This window comes from Oppia nitens, unplaced genomic scaffold (assembly GCF_028296485.1).
Source record: "Oppia nitens isolate AA-2021 unplaced genomic scaffold, nextdenovo-longstitch-racon4-pilon3 scaffold15_pilon_pilon_pilon, whole genome shotgun sequence".
Lineage (NCBI taxonomy): Eukaryota > Metazoa > Arthropoda > Arachnida > Sarcoptiformes > Oppiidae > Oppia > Oppia nitens.
Window position 1 is genome coordinate 1199388 of NW_026533194.1, and position 15605 is coordinate 1214992.

The 15605-nt window shown below is 31.5% G+C and overlaps 5 protein-coding genes across 5 annotated transcripts; all 5 read left to right on the forward strand.

Moving 5' to 3' along the window:
* Window positions 1-343: 343 nt before the first annotated feature.
* LOC128964960 (zinc finger protein 91-like) lies at window positions 344-4273 on the forward strand. Its single transcript, XM_054311615.1, has 2 exons — window positions 344-1920; window positions 2645-4273. The coding sequence occupies exons 1-2, from the start codon at window positions 377-379 to the stop codon at window positions 4266-4268; spliced, it is 3168 nt and encodes a 1055-aa protein (XP_054167590.1). The 5' UTR covers window positions 344-376; the 3' UTR covers window positions 4269-4273.
* A 677-nt stretch (window positions 4274-4950) lies between these two features.
* On the forward strand, window positions 4951-7076 carry LOC128964961 (zinc finger protein 665-like). Its single transcript, XM_054311616.1, has 2 exons — window positions 4951-6679; window positions 7064-7076. Exons 1-2 carry the CDS (start codon window positions 5100-5102, stop codon window positions 7074-7076), a joined length of 1593 nt encoding a protein of 530 aa, XP_054167591.1. The 5' UTR covers window positions 4951-5099.
* Window positions 7077-7372: 296 nt separating this feature from the next.
* Window positions 7373-8888, forward strand: LOC128964988 (zinc finger protein 836-like). The gene has a single exon (XM_054311644.1). It carries the CDS (start codon window positions 7485-7487, stop codon window positions 8865-8867), a length of 1383 nt encoding a protein of 460 aa, XP_054167619.1. The 5' UTR covers window positions 7373-7484; the 3' UTR covers window positions 8868-8888.
* A 598-nt stretch (window positions 8889-9486) lies between these two features.
* Window positions 9487-10876, forward strand: LOC128964962 (zinc finger protein 836-like). Its single transcript, XM_054311618.1, has one exon. The coding sequence runs from the start codon at window positions 9521-9523 to the stop codon at window positions 10874-10876; it is 1356 nt and encodes a 451-aa protein (XP_054167593.1). The 5' UTR covers window positions 9487-9520.
* Window positions 10877-11982: 1106 nt separating this feature from the next.
* Window positions 11983-14798, forward strand: LOC128964963 (zinc finger protein 91-like). Its single transcript, XM_054311619.1, has 2 exons — window positions 11983-13195; window positions 13552-14798. The coding sequence occupies exons 1-2, from the start codon at window positions 12052-12054 to the stop codon at window positions 14796-14798; spliced, it is 2391 nt and encodes a 796-aa protein (XP_054167594.1). The 5' UTR covers window positions 11983-12051.
* The last annotated feature ends 807 nt before the right edge of the window (window positions 14799-15605 follow it).

Here is a 15605-nt window from a genome sequence, read left to right on the forward strand (position 1 = left end):
TTAAAATAAATAAACTTCAATTTTGTTATACATTTATTTTTATAAATTTTTATCTTATTATCGAAATAATTTTTAATAATTGTTTTTAAATATTGTTTTTAAAAAAATTAATACCGATTATATAATAATTTATCATTAATGATATTTAATTAGACAAATAATTAAATTAAATATTTTTAAAATTATAATTCATAATAATATACTGTAATATTTGTATTCTTACTTAAAAAGTAAATAAACTTAAAATAAAATTTTTTAAATATTTTACAGTAGACTATAATATTATTAAAAAAAATGTTTACTGTTGTTATAACAACTGGTACTATAAGTGTTTATTATTTAGCAATGCATGGCATGAATGTGAGGATCATATCATATGAACAACAAAAATAACATTTCGTCTGAAATGATGGCATCAAATGTGATGATTACGGATATATTGGATGAATTGAATGAAGAAAATCAAAGACTATTGTCTGAACTGAGATATTGTCAGCAATTGAGGGAAATGTTTGATAAATACAGAAATTTAGTGAATAGTTTGCAAACAAATTGTGTTTGTATTGAAAACAATGAATTGAAAACACAATTCAATGAAATGAATGTCCAATACATTGAACTCAAGACTAGATATACAACTGATGACAGACTGATTGTCCAGAAAAGTGATGACAAAACTAATGATCAATTGATAGACAGACCATCGATTAAGAGACAAAATATTATTAAACGTATGATTAAGGAGAAGAAGACAGTTAATCAAGACATTAAAGATGACTATTGCGATAAAGATGAAGACATTGATGACTTACCAGATGGTGATTACAATGTAATCATTGACAACGACAGTGAAAACAACGACAATATTTCTAGTAATAATAATAATAATACTAACAAATCTAGTGATCAATTGTTAGACAGACCACGGATTAAGAGACAGTGTGTTATACTTAAGAAGTCCGTTAATGAAGACATTGATGACGAAGAAGACAACTTACGCGATGGTGATTACAAAGCAACCATTGAAGACGACGACGACGACAACAACAGTATATCCAGTGAAGATAATAATAGTCTAACTGTGAAAATACCGGCGAAGAAGACGACGACGACTACTACGACAAAGAAGAAAAGGATACGAAAACCACGAATAGGAGTTTGCGAGAAGAAATTGATCTGCAAATGGGAAGATTGTGGCAAACGATTTAGCTATAACTATGAACTGGTATCGCATACACGGGTCAAACATACTGGCGAACGGCCATTCAAGTGCCACGAATGTGACAAAACATATGCCTCCGATATCTATCGGACGGCTCACATCAAGAAGTGTCACACAATCAAGAAATTCAAATGCGATTACGATGGCTGTAACCGATCGTTTTTTGTGGCCCAAGCACTGGAAACACATCGGTTCCAACACCAGGGACTCAAACCGTTTAAATGTGATGCCGATGGTTGCGATCAATGTTTTGGCACTAATAATACATTGCGTCTACATAGACAATCGGTTCACGAAGGTATAGCCTATCCGTGCGATTGGCCCGGTTGTGACAGAGTGTTTACGCTAAAGCACCGGCTGAAAGAACATCAGGAACGACACGCTCAGGTACTTAAGTACAAGTGTCCGCTGGATGAATGCGACCGAATGTTTGCCACCAAACACGGCGCCTACAAACACAAGTTTAAACACTTTAAACCCATACAGTGTGTATGGCCCGGCTGTGAGACCAGATTTTCTAGAAATGATAAAATGACAGATCATATGAACGCACATCAGGGACTCAAACCCCATAAATGCCATTTTCCCGGCTGTGATGCCAGCTATAGTGGTCGCCGGACACTTCAATTTCATTTGAAAAGAACACATAGATATATGAAATCAACCGAAAGAGTTTGGTTGAACCCCGAAAGGTTGGGGTAATGGGTTAGGGGGTTAAGGTTGGGTTAAGTTTGGTCGGATTGATATGACATACCTATCCCGATACTATCAAATTAATTGTTTAATATACGGTAATTATCATTATTTAGTTTTATTTATTTACCGGTAATCTATTACCGATAAATGTTTTTTTATCGTTGATAAATATTTATGTAAAAAACTATATATATATATATATTTAATGTAAATTTTATTTTAATTATAATTTAAATTTTTAATTTATTTCTAACTATATTTAAACAAAAATATAAAATAAAATAAAATAAATTTATTATCAAATAGACTGATTGGTATTGCTTTTGCATTGTGTTGACAGTTGTTATGACAACCCAATAATAACTTTATTATAACTAAGTTTGTGCTAAACCAAAACAATAATGGCTGACAATAATTTCAATATAACAGTATAGTAGTATATATATGCGCGCAATATTATAAAGTCTAATACTCTAAGGGGCGGAGTCTTTACACAGCATAGTTATTATACATACTAAACTATATTGTATGTATATATTAAGTGTAATCTATGATAATCTATGGGTATTTGTAGTGCGTCTGCTATTGTTTTAGTTTAGCACAAATTGAGACCGTTTTTTATACAGTTTTTTTTTTGACAACAATTTGACTGTAATTTAAACACTGTTTTTGGTTATTGTTTTCAATGATTTGAAACATACAATCGGATTAATTAATTAATTGATTAATTAAAATGATGGCAAATGTGGTGATTATGGATGTATTGGAAGAGTTAAGTGAAGAAAATCAAAGACTATTGTCTGAATTGATATATTGTCAGCAATTGAGGGAAATGTTTGATAAATACAAACATTTAGTAAATAGTTTGCAAACAAATTGTGTTTGTATTGAAAACAATGAATTGAAAACACAATTCAATGAAATCGATGTCAAATACATTGAACTCAAGACTAGATATACAAGTGATGACAGACTGAAAGCAAAGAAAAATGATGACAAATCTAGTGATGAATTGTTAGACAGACCGCGGATTAAGAGACGGAATATTATTAAACGTAAGATTAAGACAACAAGTGGTCATCAAATAATTAAATCAAATATAAAGACAAATAAGAAAATAAAGATTAGTTATAAATGTCATCACTTGGATTGTGGCCAACAGTTTAGTTACAATTATCTGCTTAGTTCACACTTACGGATCAAACACAATGATCAACGAAAACAACACGACAAACGTGATGTCGAAATAGATGGAAAACTGAAGACAAAAGAAACAGAAGACGTAGCCGACGACAAACGTATGCATACTAGCCGTCCAATCAATTGCCGCAATTGTGACCAAAAATTTGCTACAGTTTTGACACTTAGAGCTCATGTAAAGAAATGTCACAAAAATGAAATATATAAATGTAGTTACAATGACTGCGATAAAGAGTGTTTGTATCCGCAGTCACTCAATGCTCATTACTATTGGTGTCATAAGGATTTGACTGACCGGCCGTTTAAGTGCGATATCGATGGTTGCGATAGAAGTTATGATAAGAGTAGTGTACTTCAACATCACAAACGAACCGTACATTTGAATAAAACTGTTCGCCCAAAGAATTTGATCTGCGATTGGGTCGGTTGTGGCAAACAATTTAGTTATGAGTTTCAACTAACGGATCACAAACGAACCAAACATACCGGTGAGCGGCCATTCAAATGCCAACAGTGCGACAACTCGTTTGCCACCACTTCCTATCTGACTGCTCATGTGAAGGCCAGTCACGCCGAAAGAAAATACAAATGTACTTACGATGGATGCGATAAAGCATTTTACAAACCGCATCCATTGGCCGAACATCTACTCCGTCATCAAGGATTATATGAGAAGCCGTTTAAATGCGATTCGGTTGGTTGTGGCAAAAGTTTTACACAAAAAGATGGACTTGAAAAACACAAACGTCGCGAACATTGGGGTATAAAATATTCGTGCGATTGGCCCGACTGTGACAAACAGTTTACTAATAAATACTATCTGGTCCGTCATCAGCACCGACACACAAATGGCCAGAAGTATAGGTGTCTGGTTGATGGATGCGATAAAAAGTATTCAACAATTGCTGATCTACATCATCACGAAAAATACTATCACATCCGACAGTACCAGTGCTCGTGGCCCGGCTGTGAGGCCAGTTATTCACAGAAGACACCGTTTACCGATCATATGAATAGACATCAGGGCATTAAGCTATATAAATGTCATTTTCAGGGATGCGATACAAGTTTTTTTATACAGAAATCATTGGATTATCATTTGAATAAAAAACATAATTTTCGTAGAAATCAAATGAAAGATAAAAAGTAAATAAATAAATAAATAATTAACTAATATTTTTAAATAATATATACCGTAACTCATCTATCGTTAATCTAAATATATATATATATATATATATATATATAATAGTTAATGTCATCTAATTTATTGTTAAATAATATCCATATAATTTAGAAATTATCTTATTTTAATGTAATTCAAATGTTTTTTTTATTGTATAACTAAAATTAAATATAACAACAATAAAAGTTTGTATTTATATTTTTAAAAAAACATTTGTTCACAGTTTAAGTAAAATAAAACAAATAAAAGTTTATTTTTATTATAGTTTTTTTTAAAAATAAATTTATGTATAATACTGTTTATGAAACTACAGTATACAGTGTATATTGATTGATATAATTATTAACAAATTATTAATTAATAAGTAAATAAATAAATGTATTATATGATAAACTTTTTAAACATTTTATAAATTGAAATAGTGTTATAAAAATATTTATTTAAAAAAAATTATTTTGTTATTGTTATGTCTATTTATAATGTTAATATTACATATCCATTAATCAATAAATCATAATTGAATGTAATATACATTCAATTAATATTTCAATATACTATTAATGCTTTGTAAAAACTATGCCCCTAAGCCTTAAACACTTTTTAATAATAATATTGCGCCCATTTAGACATACACTACACTGTATTAGTGGGCGGCCATTATTGTTTTGGTTTTGAATATAATCGAACAGTTTTTTTATGAAACTATTGCCGTTTATTGTTATAACAAATTAGTTTAGTTTATAAAACAGTTTTTTTTTGGTGAATATTAACAACAAAATTAACATTTCGACTGAAATGATGGCATCAAATGTTATGATTACGGATATATTGGATGAATTGAATGAAGAAAATCAAAGACTATTGTCTGAACTGAGATATTGTCAGCAATTGAGGGAAATGTTTGATAAATACAGACATTTAGTGAATAGTTTGCAAACAAATTGTGTTTGTATTGAAAACAATGAATTAAAAACACAATTCAATGAAATGGATGTCCAATACATTGAACTCAAGACTAGATATACAACTGATGACAGACTGAACGCAAAGAAAAGTGAAGATAAATCTAGTGATGAATTGTTAGACAGACCACCGATTAAGAGACAAAAACGTAAGATTAAGACGACAAGTGGTCATCAAATAATTAAATCAAATAAGAAAAAGATTTGTTATAATTGTCATCACTCGGGTTGTGTCCAACAGTTTAGTTACAATTGTCGACTTAGATCACAGTTACGGATCAAACACAAAGATCAACGAAAACAACACGACAAATGTGATGTCGAAATAGATGGACAACTGAAGACAAAAGAAACAGAAGACGTAGCCGACGACAAACGTATGCATAGTAGCCGTCCAATCAATTGCCGCAATTGTGACCAAAAATTTGCTACAGTTTTGACTCTTAGAGCTCATGTAAAGAAATGTCATAAAAATGAAATATATAAATGTAGTTACAATGACTGCGATAAAGAGTGTTTATATCCGCAGTCACTCAATGCTCATTACTATTGGTGTCATAAGGATTTGACTGACCGGCCGTTTAAGTGCGATATCGATGATTGCGACAGAAGTTATGATAAGAGTAGTGTACTTCAACATCACAAACGTACCGTACATTTGAATAAAACTGTTCGCCCAAAGAATTTGATCTGCGATTGGGTCGGTTGTGGCAAAGGATTTAGTTATGAGTTTCAACTAACGGATCACAAACGAACCAAACATACCGGTGAGCGACCGTTCAAGTGTAAGGAGTGTAACAACTCGTTTGCCACCACTTCCTATCTGACTGCTCATGTAAAGGCCAGTCACGCCGAAAGAAAATACAAATGTACTTACGATGGATGCGATAAAGCATTTTATAAACCGCATCCATTGGCCGAACATCTACTCCGTCATCAAGGATTATATGAGAAGCCGTTTAAATGCGATTCGGTTGGTTGTGGCAAAAGTTTTACACAAAATGCTGGACTTGAAAAACACAAACGTCGGCAACATTTGGGTATAAAATATTCGTGCGATTGGCCCGACTGTGACAAACAGTTCGCTAACGAAGGCTATCTGAACGTTCATCGGCAGCGACACACAAATGACCAGAAGTTTAGATGTCCAGTGAATGGATGCGATAAAATGTTTTCAACAAATCTTGATCTATACAATCACGACAAATACTATCACATCCGACAGTACCAGTGCTCGTGGCCCGGCTGTGATGCCAGCTATTCACAAAAGACACCGTTTACCGATCATATTAATAGACATCAGGGTCTTAGACCATATAAATGTCATATCCAGGGATGCGAACGCAGTTATCCCATAAAGAAGACATTGGATCATCATTTGAAACATATGCATAACACAAATAATAAAAAGAAGTTAACAAAAAAAAATAGTAAATACAATACAAATAACTTGAATGTACGATAAATACTAGACATATCTATATCTATACCTAAATCATAAATTATTATATAATATAAAAAGTTGATGTCATGTCTAACTTATTGTCCATAATATCATACACTGTATACTGTGTTATATAACAAGCAATTAGGATCTCGTTTTATTAGCCATAAAATTTCCTTATGTTTAAAAAAACAAATATTACAATAAATTGTAATTTTGTGTTTGTTATATAAATACTATCAATTACTTTTGATAAAATTGATTTTTTTTCAAAAAATAAATAAATAAATAATATTTCAATAAAATTTTTATGAAAAATATTTTATTTTTTTATACTCTTATGTTGATTATAGTGTTGAAAATTAAATAAAGATTTTATTATAAAGTTTCTGAGAAAGTTCCCTAATAAAATCCATTCAATTTTCCCGAAATATATATATATAAGCAAATTATTATTATAAATAAATAATAATCTAACAAAAATATCATTTGATAAATTTTCAACATTTTTTTGAATTAAAAGCATAGTTATGTAAATATTTTATTTAAAAAATTTAAATAATTTTGTTGTTTACTGTTGTTGTTATGACAACATATAAGTTACTCTACAATATTATTACTGTATTTATGTTTACATTTTTTTTGTTTAATTAAATATTTCATTCAAATGTTGTTTTTTTAATTGAGTTTATTGTATAACAAATTAGTTTAGTTTTTATAAAATATTTTTTTTTTTAAATGAATATTAATAACAAAATAATATTTTGATTGAAAATGATGGCAAATGTGGTGATTATGGATGTATTGGAAGAGTTGAGTGAAGAAAATGACAGACTATTGTCTGAATTAAGATATTTTCAGCAATTGATTGAAATGTTTGATAAATACAGACATTTAGTGAATAGTTTGCAAACAAATTGTGTTTGTATTGAAAACAATGAATTGAAAACACAATTCAATGAAATGGATGTCAAATACATTGAACTCAAGACTAGATATACAACTGATGACAGACTGAAAGCAAAGAAAAATGATGACAAATCTAGTGATCAATTGTTAGACAGACCACGGATTAAGAGACAGAATATTATTAAACGTAAGATTAAGAAAAAGACAACAATTGATCACCAAATGACTGAACCAAAGATAAAGAATAATAATAATAATAATAAAGAGATGTCAAATGATATAACAATCAAACAAGACATTGATTATGAAGACAACTCACGCGATGGTGATTACAATAATACGATCATTGATGACAACAACAACAGTATACCAAGTGATGATAATAATAGTCTATCATCAGTGAAAACACCGGCGAAGAAGACAAAGAAGAAGAAGAATGCAATGACAGACAACAAGACTGATGGTGTGAAGACAAAGAAGAAACGAAAACCGCAGACAAAAAAACACGAGAAGAATCTGATTTGCGATTGGGACGGATGTGGCAAACGATTTGGTTTTAACTATGAACTCGTGTCGCACGTGAGGGTCAAACATACCGGTGAGCGGCCGTACAAATGTAAACAATGCGACAATTCGTTGTTTGCCACCGAAATCTATCTGAAGGCACACATCAAGAAGTGTCATACAATCAAGAAATTTCGATGCGATTACGATGGCTGTAACCGATCGTTTTTCTTGGTCCAGGCACTAGAAACGCATCGGTTCCGACATCAGGGTATCAAACCGTTTAAATGCGATTCTAACGATTGCGACAAATGTTTTGACAGCAACTATGCATTGCGTATACATAGACGATCGGTTCACGAGGGTATTGTATTTCCGTGCGATTGGCCCGGTTGTGATAAACAGTTTAACCAACAGCACCAACTGGCCGAACATCGCGAACGACACGCCCAGATACTCAAGTATAAGTGTCCGCTGGATGGTTGCGATAAACAGTTTGCCACCAGACACGGTGCCAACAAACACAAGTTCGTACACATTAAGCCCATTCAGTGTGTATGGCCCGGCTGTGAGGCCAGGTTTTCAAGGAGTGAGAAAATCAAAGATCATATGAACGCACATCAGGGACTCAAACCCCATAAATGCCATTTTCCCGATTGCGATGTCAGCTACAGTGGACTCCGGACACTACAACTTCATTGGAAAACTAAACATAATTATAGGAAATCAATCGAAAGAGAGTAGTAGTAGTAAGGTTGGAAAGAGGGGGGGGGGGGTTAGAGTACATGTATGACATACCTATCCCGATAATCTCAAATCGGTTATTTGATATACACTACCGGTAGTTATTAGTGTACTGTATTTATCATTATTATTAGTTTTTTTAACAAAAAAAGATCTATTACTGTAATTGTCATTTGTATTCATGCATTAATTTTAAATATATTTTTTTTGTTAGTTATATAAATATTTATTTAATTTATCTTAATTTATTTATACCTCTAATTTTGAGATAATATTTGTTGTAATAAAACAATTTAAATTAAAAACTTTTAATTTCAAAAATTTTTATTGACTGTAGTTATTGATTATTATTAGTTAGATTAATAGATTTTAGAAATTTAGTTTTTAAAATATACATGTACAGTAAATATATATTTTGTTGACTGTTTCCATGACAACTATTAAAAATTCGAACATAAAAATTTAAAATTTAAAATACATTTACAGAATATTCTTTATATACAGTAATATTCTATTCGATTGATTGTTTGAATRTTTTTTTTTTGGTTTTAAAAGCAAAAAGAAAAACAGTTTTGTATTGTATTTGTTTGTGACAATTGAAGACACAATTGAATAATTAAATGATTAAATAATTGATTGATTGATAGAAATTAATGGCAATTGTTTTGATTACTGATGTATTGGATGAGTTAAGCGAAGAAAATCAGAGACTTTTTAGTGAATTAAGATATTGTCAGCAATTGATTGATAATTACAGACATTTAGCGAATAGTTTGCAAACAAATTGTGTTTGTATTGAAAACAATGTATTATTGAAAACACAATTCAATGAAATCGATGTCCAATACAATGAACTGAAGAGTCGGCGACAAAACAAATCCTATGATAATAGTAGTAATGCTAAGAAAAGTGTTGACAATAATAAATCTGATGATTATTTGTTGTCTGAGAGACCATCGATTAAGAGACAGTTTATTAAACGTATGATTAAGACAACAACAACAACATCGACAACAAGTGGTCATCAAATGATTGATAAATCAAATATAGAGATGAAAGCTAATGAAGAGATATTAAGTGGTGATATAACAGTCAACAAACATGTGATTCAAGACATCACTAACATATCGGATTCAACTGAAGCATTGGCTAAGAAGTTGATGTCAGTGTCCGAAAGTGGTCCAAAAGTGGCCAAAACTCGGCCAAAACCGAAGCGCGTGCGACCAAAACAGCGTAAAAGAAATCGCCAAAAGAAATACTTCTGCCAATGGACGGGATGTTCAAAAGGATTCAGATATAACTCGGAACTTATTGGACACGAACGGCTCAAACATACCGGTGAAAGACCCTACCAGTGCCTGGAATGTCCGAAATCGTTTTGCATGGAAACCCAATTGCGCGGCCATCGGAAAGCATCTCACGGACCTGACGGTCGGGCTGTTGTTTATCGGTGTCAGTTCACCGGATGCGACAAATGGTTTCGCCAGAGCGGTTCACTAAAGATACATCACTTGAAACAACATACCGATCACAGGCCGTGGAAATGCGATGTCGATGGTTGCGGCCGTACCTATCATCTGAATCATGAAATGCAATTACATCGACGCGTTGTCCACAGCGACGACAGGCCCTTTGAGTGCGATTGGCCCGGTTGTGACAAACGATTTAAACGCATGCAGACCCTCAACTCGCATCGCGAGTATCATATAGGCGACCGACACTATCGGTGTCCAGTTGACGGGTGCGGCAAATCGTATCCGACCCGCAATTCGCTCATTGCGCACAACTATTCGCATACGAAACCTCATGTGTGCAGTTGGCCGGCCTGTGAGGCCAGATTTCGGGCCAAGAATAAGCTCAGGGATCATATGAACGGACATCAGGGACTCAAACCGTATAAATGCCATTTCCCCGATTGCGATGATGTCTGCTATAGTGCCCGATCGGCACTGGAACAGCATTTGAAACATAAGCACAGTTATCTCAAGTCATACCATTATAAAGTTTAGTTTGGTTATCAATGATATTACATATAGTATATGTTTTTTTAAAATAAATATGAAACTATTTTTTAAGTCAATGATATAATTGCTTTTTTAATGTTAGTTTTTTTTGTAAAATTGATTTTTTTATTACAAATTATTATATATTTTTTATAGATAAATGCTTTTAATGGTATTTAAATATTTATTTACTATAGTTTTTATTATTATAAATATGTAATAAAAAAATTTTTTTTGATTGTATAAATCTCTAAACACTGCTTGTATTTTGCACTTTGATTTTGATTTAAAAAAAATATTGATTTTTTGAATTTTAATAAACTTATTATTTTTTAAATTTTTATTATTTTATTGATGTACAATTTATTTCATACAATAATTAATTAATTAATTAATTAATTAATTTGTTAACGTAATCAAAAAGTTTTTATATTTTTTGAAAAACACAATTATTATGTGAACGCATGCGTCGATCACTTAATGTTTATATTGAAAATAAAGTATTTTTGTTTTGTTTTGTTTTGTTTTTATTATTATTAAAGTATTTCAATGTTTTTTACGTTAAATAACAAAACAAATAAACTTTTTTTTTAATATTTATTGACAACAAATTGATTGCAATTTATAACAAACAAACTGTTTGTTTTTGGGGATTGTTTTTTAATGGTTTTATAAAGTGATTATTGTATTGATTATTGATTGAAATGATGGCAACAAATGTAGTCATTGTTAAGGATTTATTTGAAGAGTTTAGTGAAGAAAATCAAAGACTTTTCGATGAATTAAGATATTGTCAGCAATTGATTGAATTGTTTGATAAATTCAGACAACTATTAGATAATTATCAAAAAAATTGTTGTTGTATTGAAAACAATGAATTGAAATCACAATTCAGTGAATTAGTTGATCAATATATGACACTAAAGTCAATGACTATATCGACGACAACAACAACAACGACATCCGCGGATCTAATTGTTGACAACAAGACCTACGATAGAAAAGATAATAATAATAATAAAATTAATTACAACAAGAAAAACAAGATTATAACTGAAGACAATGATAACGACGTTAATAATAATAATAATTATAATTATCTGACAAAAACTGTGGACTCATCGGCCGATACTCTACTGAATGAACCGATCAAAAGAAGTAGAGGCAGACCAAAGAAATTGATGACATTATCGTCGTCAGCGACAACTGATAGTCAAATAATAGCCATAAATTACCGGAGAAGCTATAACTGTGATTATACCGGTTGTGGCAAACAATTTAGATTTATATGTTTACTGAAGAAACACATCCAAATGGATCACAAAGAAGAGCGACCGTTCAAATGTGATGTCGACGGCTGTGATCAACGTTTCTATCGAAAAGAGCACATCAAACGACATAAGACTTATGTACACTGCGATGACAAGCCGTTCGGGTGTGAGTGGCCGGGATGTGGCCTACGGTTTAAGGATAAAGCAAGAGTTAGGTTACATCATAGACAACATACAGGCGTTGATCGCAAAGTTCCGGGCATTTCGGGTAAATTTACGAGAAAAAAGTGGAAAAAACAGCCGAAAGAGATACGTGAATACAAATGTCATTACATTGGTTGCGATAAAGTGTATAGACATCGACCCAATCAGTTGGCAATACACATACGTACCAAACATACCGGTGAGCGGCCATTCAAGTGTCCAGAATGTGACAAAACTTATCCATTCGAACGAAATCTGAAAATTCATATGAAATCTGTTCATCCGATTGATCGAAAAGAGTATAAATGTCGTTACGATGGTTGCAATAGAGAGTTTCGGTTTGAGTCGACTTTGAAACACCATTATCTGAGACACGAAAATCTAGTCGAAAGGCAATTCAAATGCGATGTCGACGGTTGCGACAAAAGTTTCTACCGTAAGGCGCATCTCAACGATCATAAGGCTTATCTGCATAGCGATGAACGGCCGCTGCCGTGCGAATGGCCCGGTTGTGACAAACGGTTTAAGTTTATTCACGAATTAAGGAATCATAGAGAACGTCATACGGGTGTCCTACAGTACCGGTGCGACATTGACGGCTGTAATAAGGCATTTACATCCAAATCGGGTCTATTTAGTCACAAAAAATCACATACTAAACCCTATGTGTGCAGTTGGCCGGCGTGTGAGGCCAGGTTTGAATGCAATGTTAGACTAACAGATCATACCTATGAACACCAGGGACTCAAACCACATAAATGCCATTTCCAGGGATGTGTTTGTAGTTACAGTAGTCGAGTATCATTGAGACATCATTTGAAACTCAAACATAATTATGTTAAATCTATTTGCGAGAAATCTTGAAAAAAATGATTAATACTTTTTATTATTTAATAAAAGAAAAAGTATAATTAAATATAATATTTACATATAATTGTAATATTAATAAAGTTTTTTTATTAAAAAAATATTGATTTTGATATTTGATTGTAATTTAAATAAATTAAAATATTTATTATTAGTTTTAATCCAAAATTATTTGTAATTTTTTTTATAAATAATAATACAAACGCATGCGTCGATCATATGTTTACACATTATATTGAATGTTATTTTTCATACATTGTGTTTGAATTGAAATTATGATTAAATAAAAAAGTTTTTTTTTGTATTTTGTTTATAATGACATCTTATTAATTGATTGATTGATTGAAATGATGGCAAATGTAATGATTAAGGATGTGTTGGATGAGTTGAGTGAAGAAAATCAGAGACTTTTTGATGAATTAAGATATTGTCAGCAATTGATGGAAATGTTTGATAAATACAGACATTTAGTTAAGAGTTTGCAAACAAATTGTATTTGTATTGAAAACATTGGATTAAAAACCAAATTCAATGAACTGGAAGACCAATACATGACCATAAAGTCGATGAAGATTTACGATAATAAAAAACTCAAGACTCAATCGGATGACAATCATAACGACAATAATAATGATAATAATTGTAATAAAAGTGATGATGAATGCGATAATAATGATAATAATAATTATACGGTAACTGTGGACACATCGGCCGATAGTGTAATGAATGAACCGATCAAACGATGCAGAGGTAGACCTAAGAAGTCAATGATAGTATTATCGTTAGCCAAACAAAAACGAGTTGAAAAACAGTTGAAATCGGTAAATGACCGGAAAGTTTATAAATGTGATTATACGGGTTGTGAAAAATGTTTTAATAATAAACAGCGACTGAAAATTCACTTACGGGTCAAACATACCAATGACCGGCCATTCAAGTGCGACAAATGCGACAAAACGTTTCCATTTCAACAATATTTGAAGAATCACCAGAAGTCTGTGCACACGACTGTCCGTAAAGTCTATAACTGTCGTTACGATGGTTGCGATAAACAGTTTCGGTTAGTAAACAGTCTGAAAGAGCATCACTTGAGACACGAAAATCGTTTGGAGCGGCGATTCAAATGCGATGTCGACGGTTGTGACAAAAGTTTTTACCGAAAATCGCAAATAAATACACATAAAACATATATACATAGCGATGAACGGCCGCTGCCGTGCGAGTGGCCCGGTTGTGACAAACGGTTTAAGTTTATTCGCGAATTGAATAATCATAGAGAACGTCATACGGGTGTCCGAAACTACCGGTGCGACAGAGAGGGCTGTAATAAGTCATATGCAGCCAAATCGGGTCTATTTATTCACAAACAAACACATATTAAACCATTTGTATGCAGTTGGCCGGCGTGTGAGGCCAGGTTTGAATGCAATTATAAACTAACAGATCATAGCTATGAACACCAGGGACTCAAACCACATAAATGCCATTTCCAGGGATGTGTTTGTAGTTACAGTAGTCGAGTATCACTGAGACATCATCTGAAACTTAAACATAATTATTTAAAATCTATTTGCGAGAAATCATGAGAAAGAAATTAATTTTTTTTTAAAATGTAAAACTTGTTTTTTTTTTGTAAAAATATTACTAAATATTACATTAACTATAATAACTTGATTATTAAAAAATAAATAAATGTAAATATATTTTTACATATACGGTAATAATAATAATATTGTTTTTTTTTGTTGTTGATATTTTATGTGTAATTATTTTTAAATATCATATTAGTATTTTAATCCAAAAAAAAAACAGTTAAGAATGCTAGAAAGCATTTTCAAAAAAAAACTTGAATAGCATTGAAAACCATTAGTTTGTATAATTATAGCGGCTATAGAGTAACATATAAAAATTTAAAAACGTCAAATATACATAAATTAAATATTGTCATGTATGATATCAAATGATTCAGTATGACAAAATAAACACAACTTTAGTCATGTACGGTATCAAATGACTTGGTATAACAAAATATACTCAACTATAGTCATGAAGGATATTAAGTGACTCAGTATTACAACAAAATAAACAACTATGATCATATTTTTTAAATATTAATAATTTTGATCTATATCTTATTTTTGATGATCTATGCAATTCTAAACCTTAAAATTTTTACCTAAATTTTTTATACTTTTGCCGCCATATTCGAAAAAAAATAATTTTAATCAATTATATCTTATTTTTGATGCTCTATACAATTCTAAAGGTTAAAATTTTTAACTAAATTTTTATACTTTGGCCGCCATTTTGTCTATGTTCCCGAAGAGATATCAAAATTTGAATTAAACTTTTCAATACATTATTAGTAGTCCTCTAACCGAATCTGAAGTCAG

What these genes read in the sequence shown, in the direction of transcription:
- LOC128964960 (XM_054311615.1), top strand. Translation starts at nt 377, where the DNA reads ATGAACAACAAAAATAACATTTCGTCTGAAATGATGGCATCAAATGTG. An exon ending in TTGAACCCCGAAAGGTTGGG is followed by an intron (nt 1,921 to 2,644) that starts GTAATGGGTTAG and finishes AATTAATTGATT; the next exon opens with AATTAAAATGATGGCAAATG.
- LOC128964963 (XM_054311619.1), top strand. Translation starts at nt 12,052, where the DNA reads ATGACATTATCGTCGTCAGCGACAACTGATAGTCAAATAATAGCCATA. An exon ending in TAATTATGTTAAATCTATTT is followed by an intron (nt 13,196 to 13,551) that starts GCGAGAAATCTT and finishes TAATTGATTGAT; the next exon opens with TGATTGAAATGATGGCAAAT.
- LOC128964961 (XM_054311616.1), top strand. Translation starts at nt 5,100, where the DNA reads ATGATGGCATCAAATGTTATGATTACGGATATATTGGATGAATTGAAT.
- LOC128964962 (XM_054311618.1), top strand. Translation starts at nt 9,521, where the DNA reads ATGGCAATTGTTTTGATTACTGATGTATTGGATGAGTTAAGCGAAGAA.
- LOC128964988 (XM_054311644.1), top strand. Translation starts at nt 7,485, where the DNA reads ATGATGGCAAATGTGGTGATTATGGATGTATTGGAAGAGTTGAGTGAA.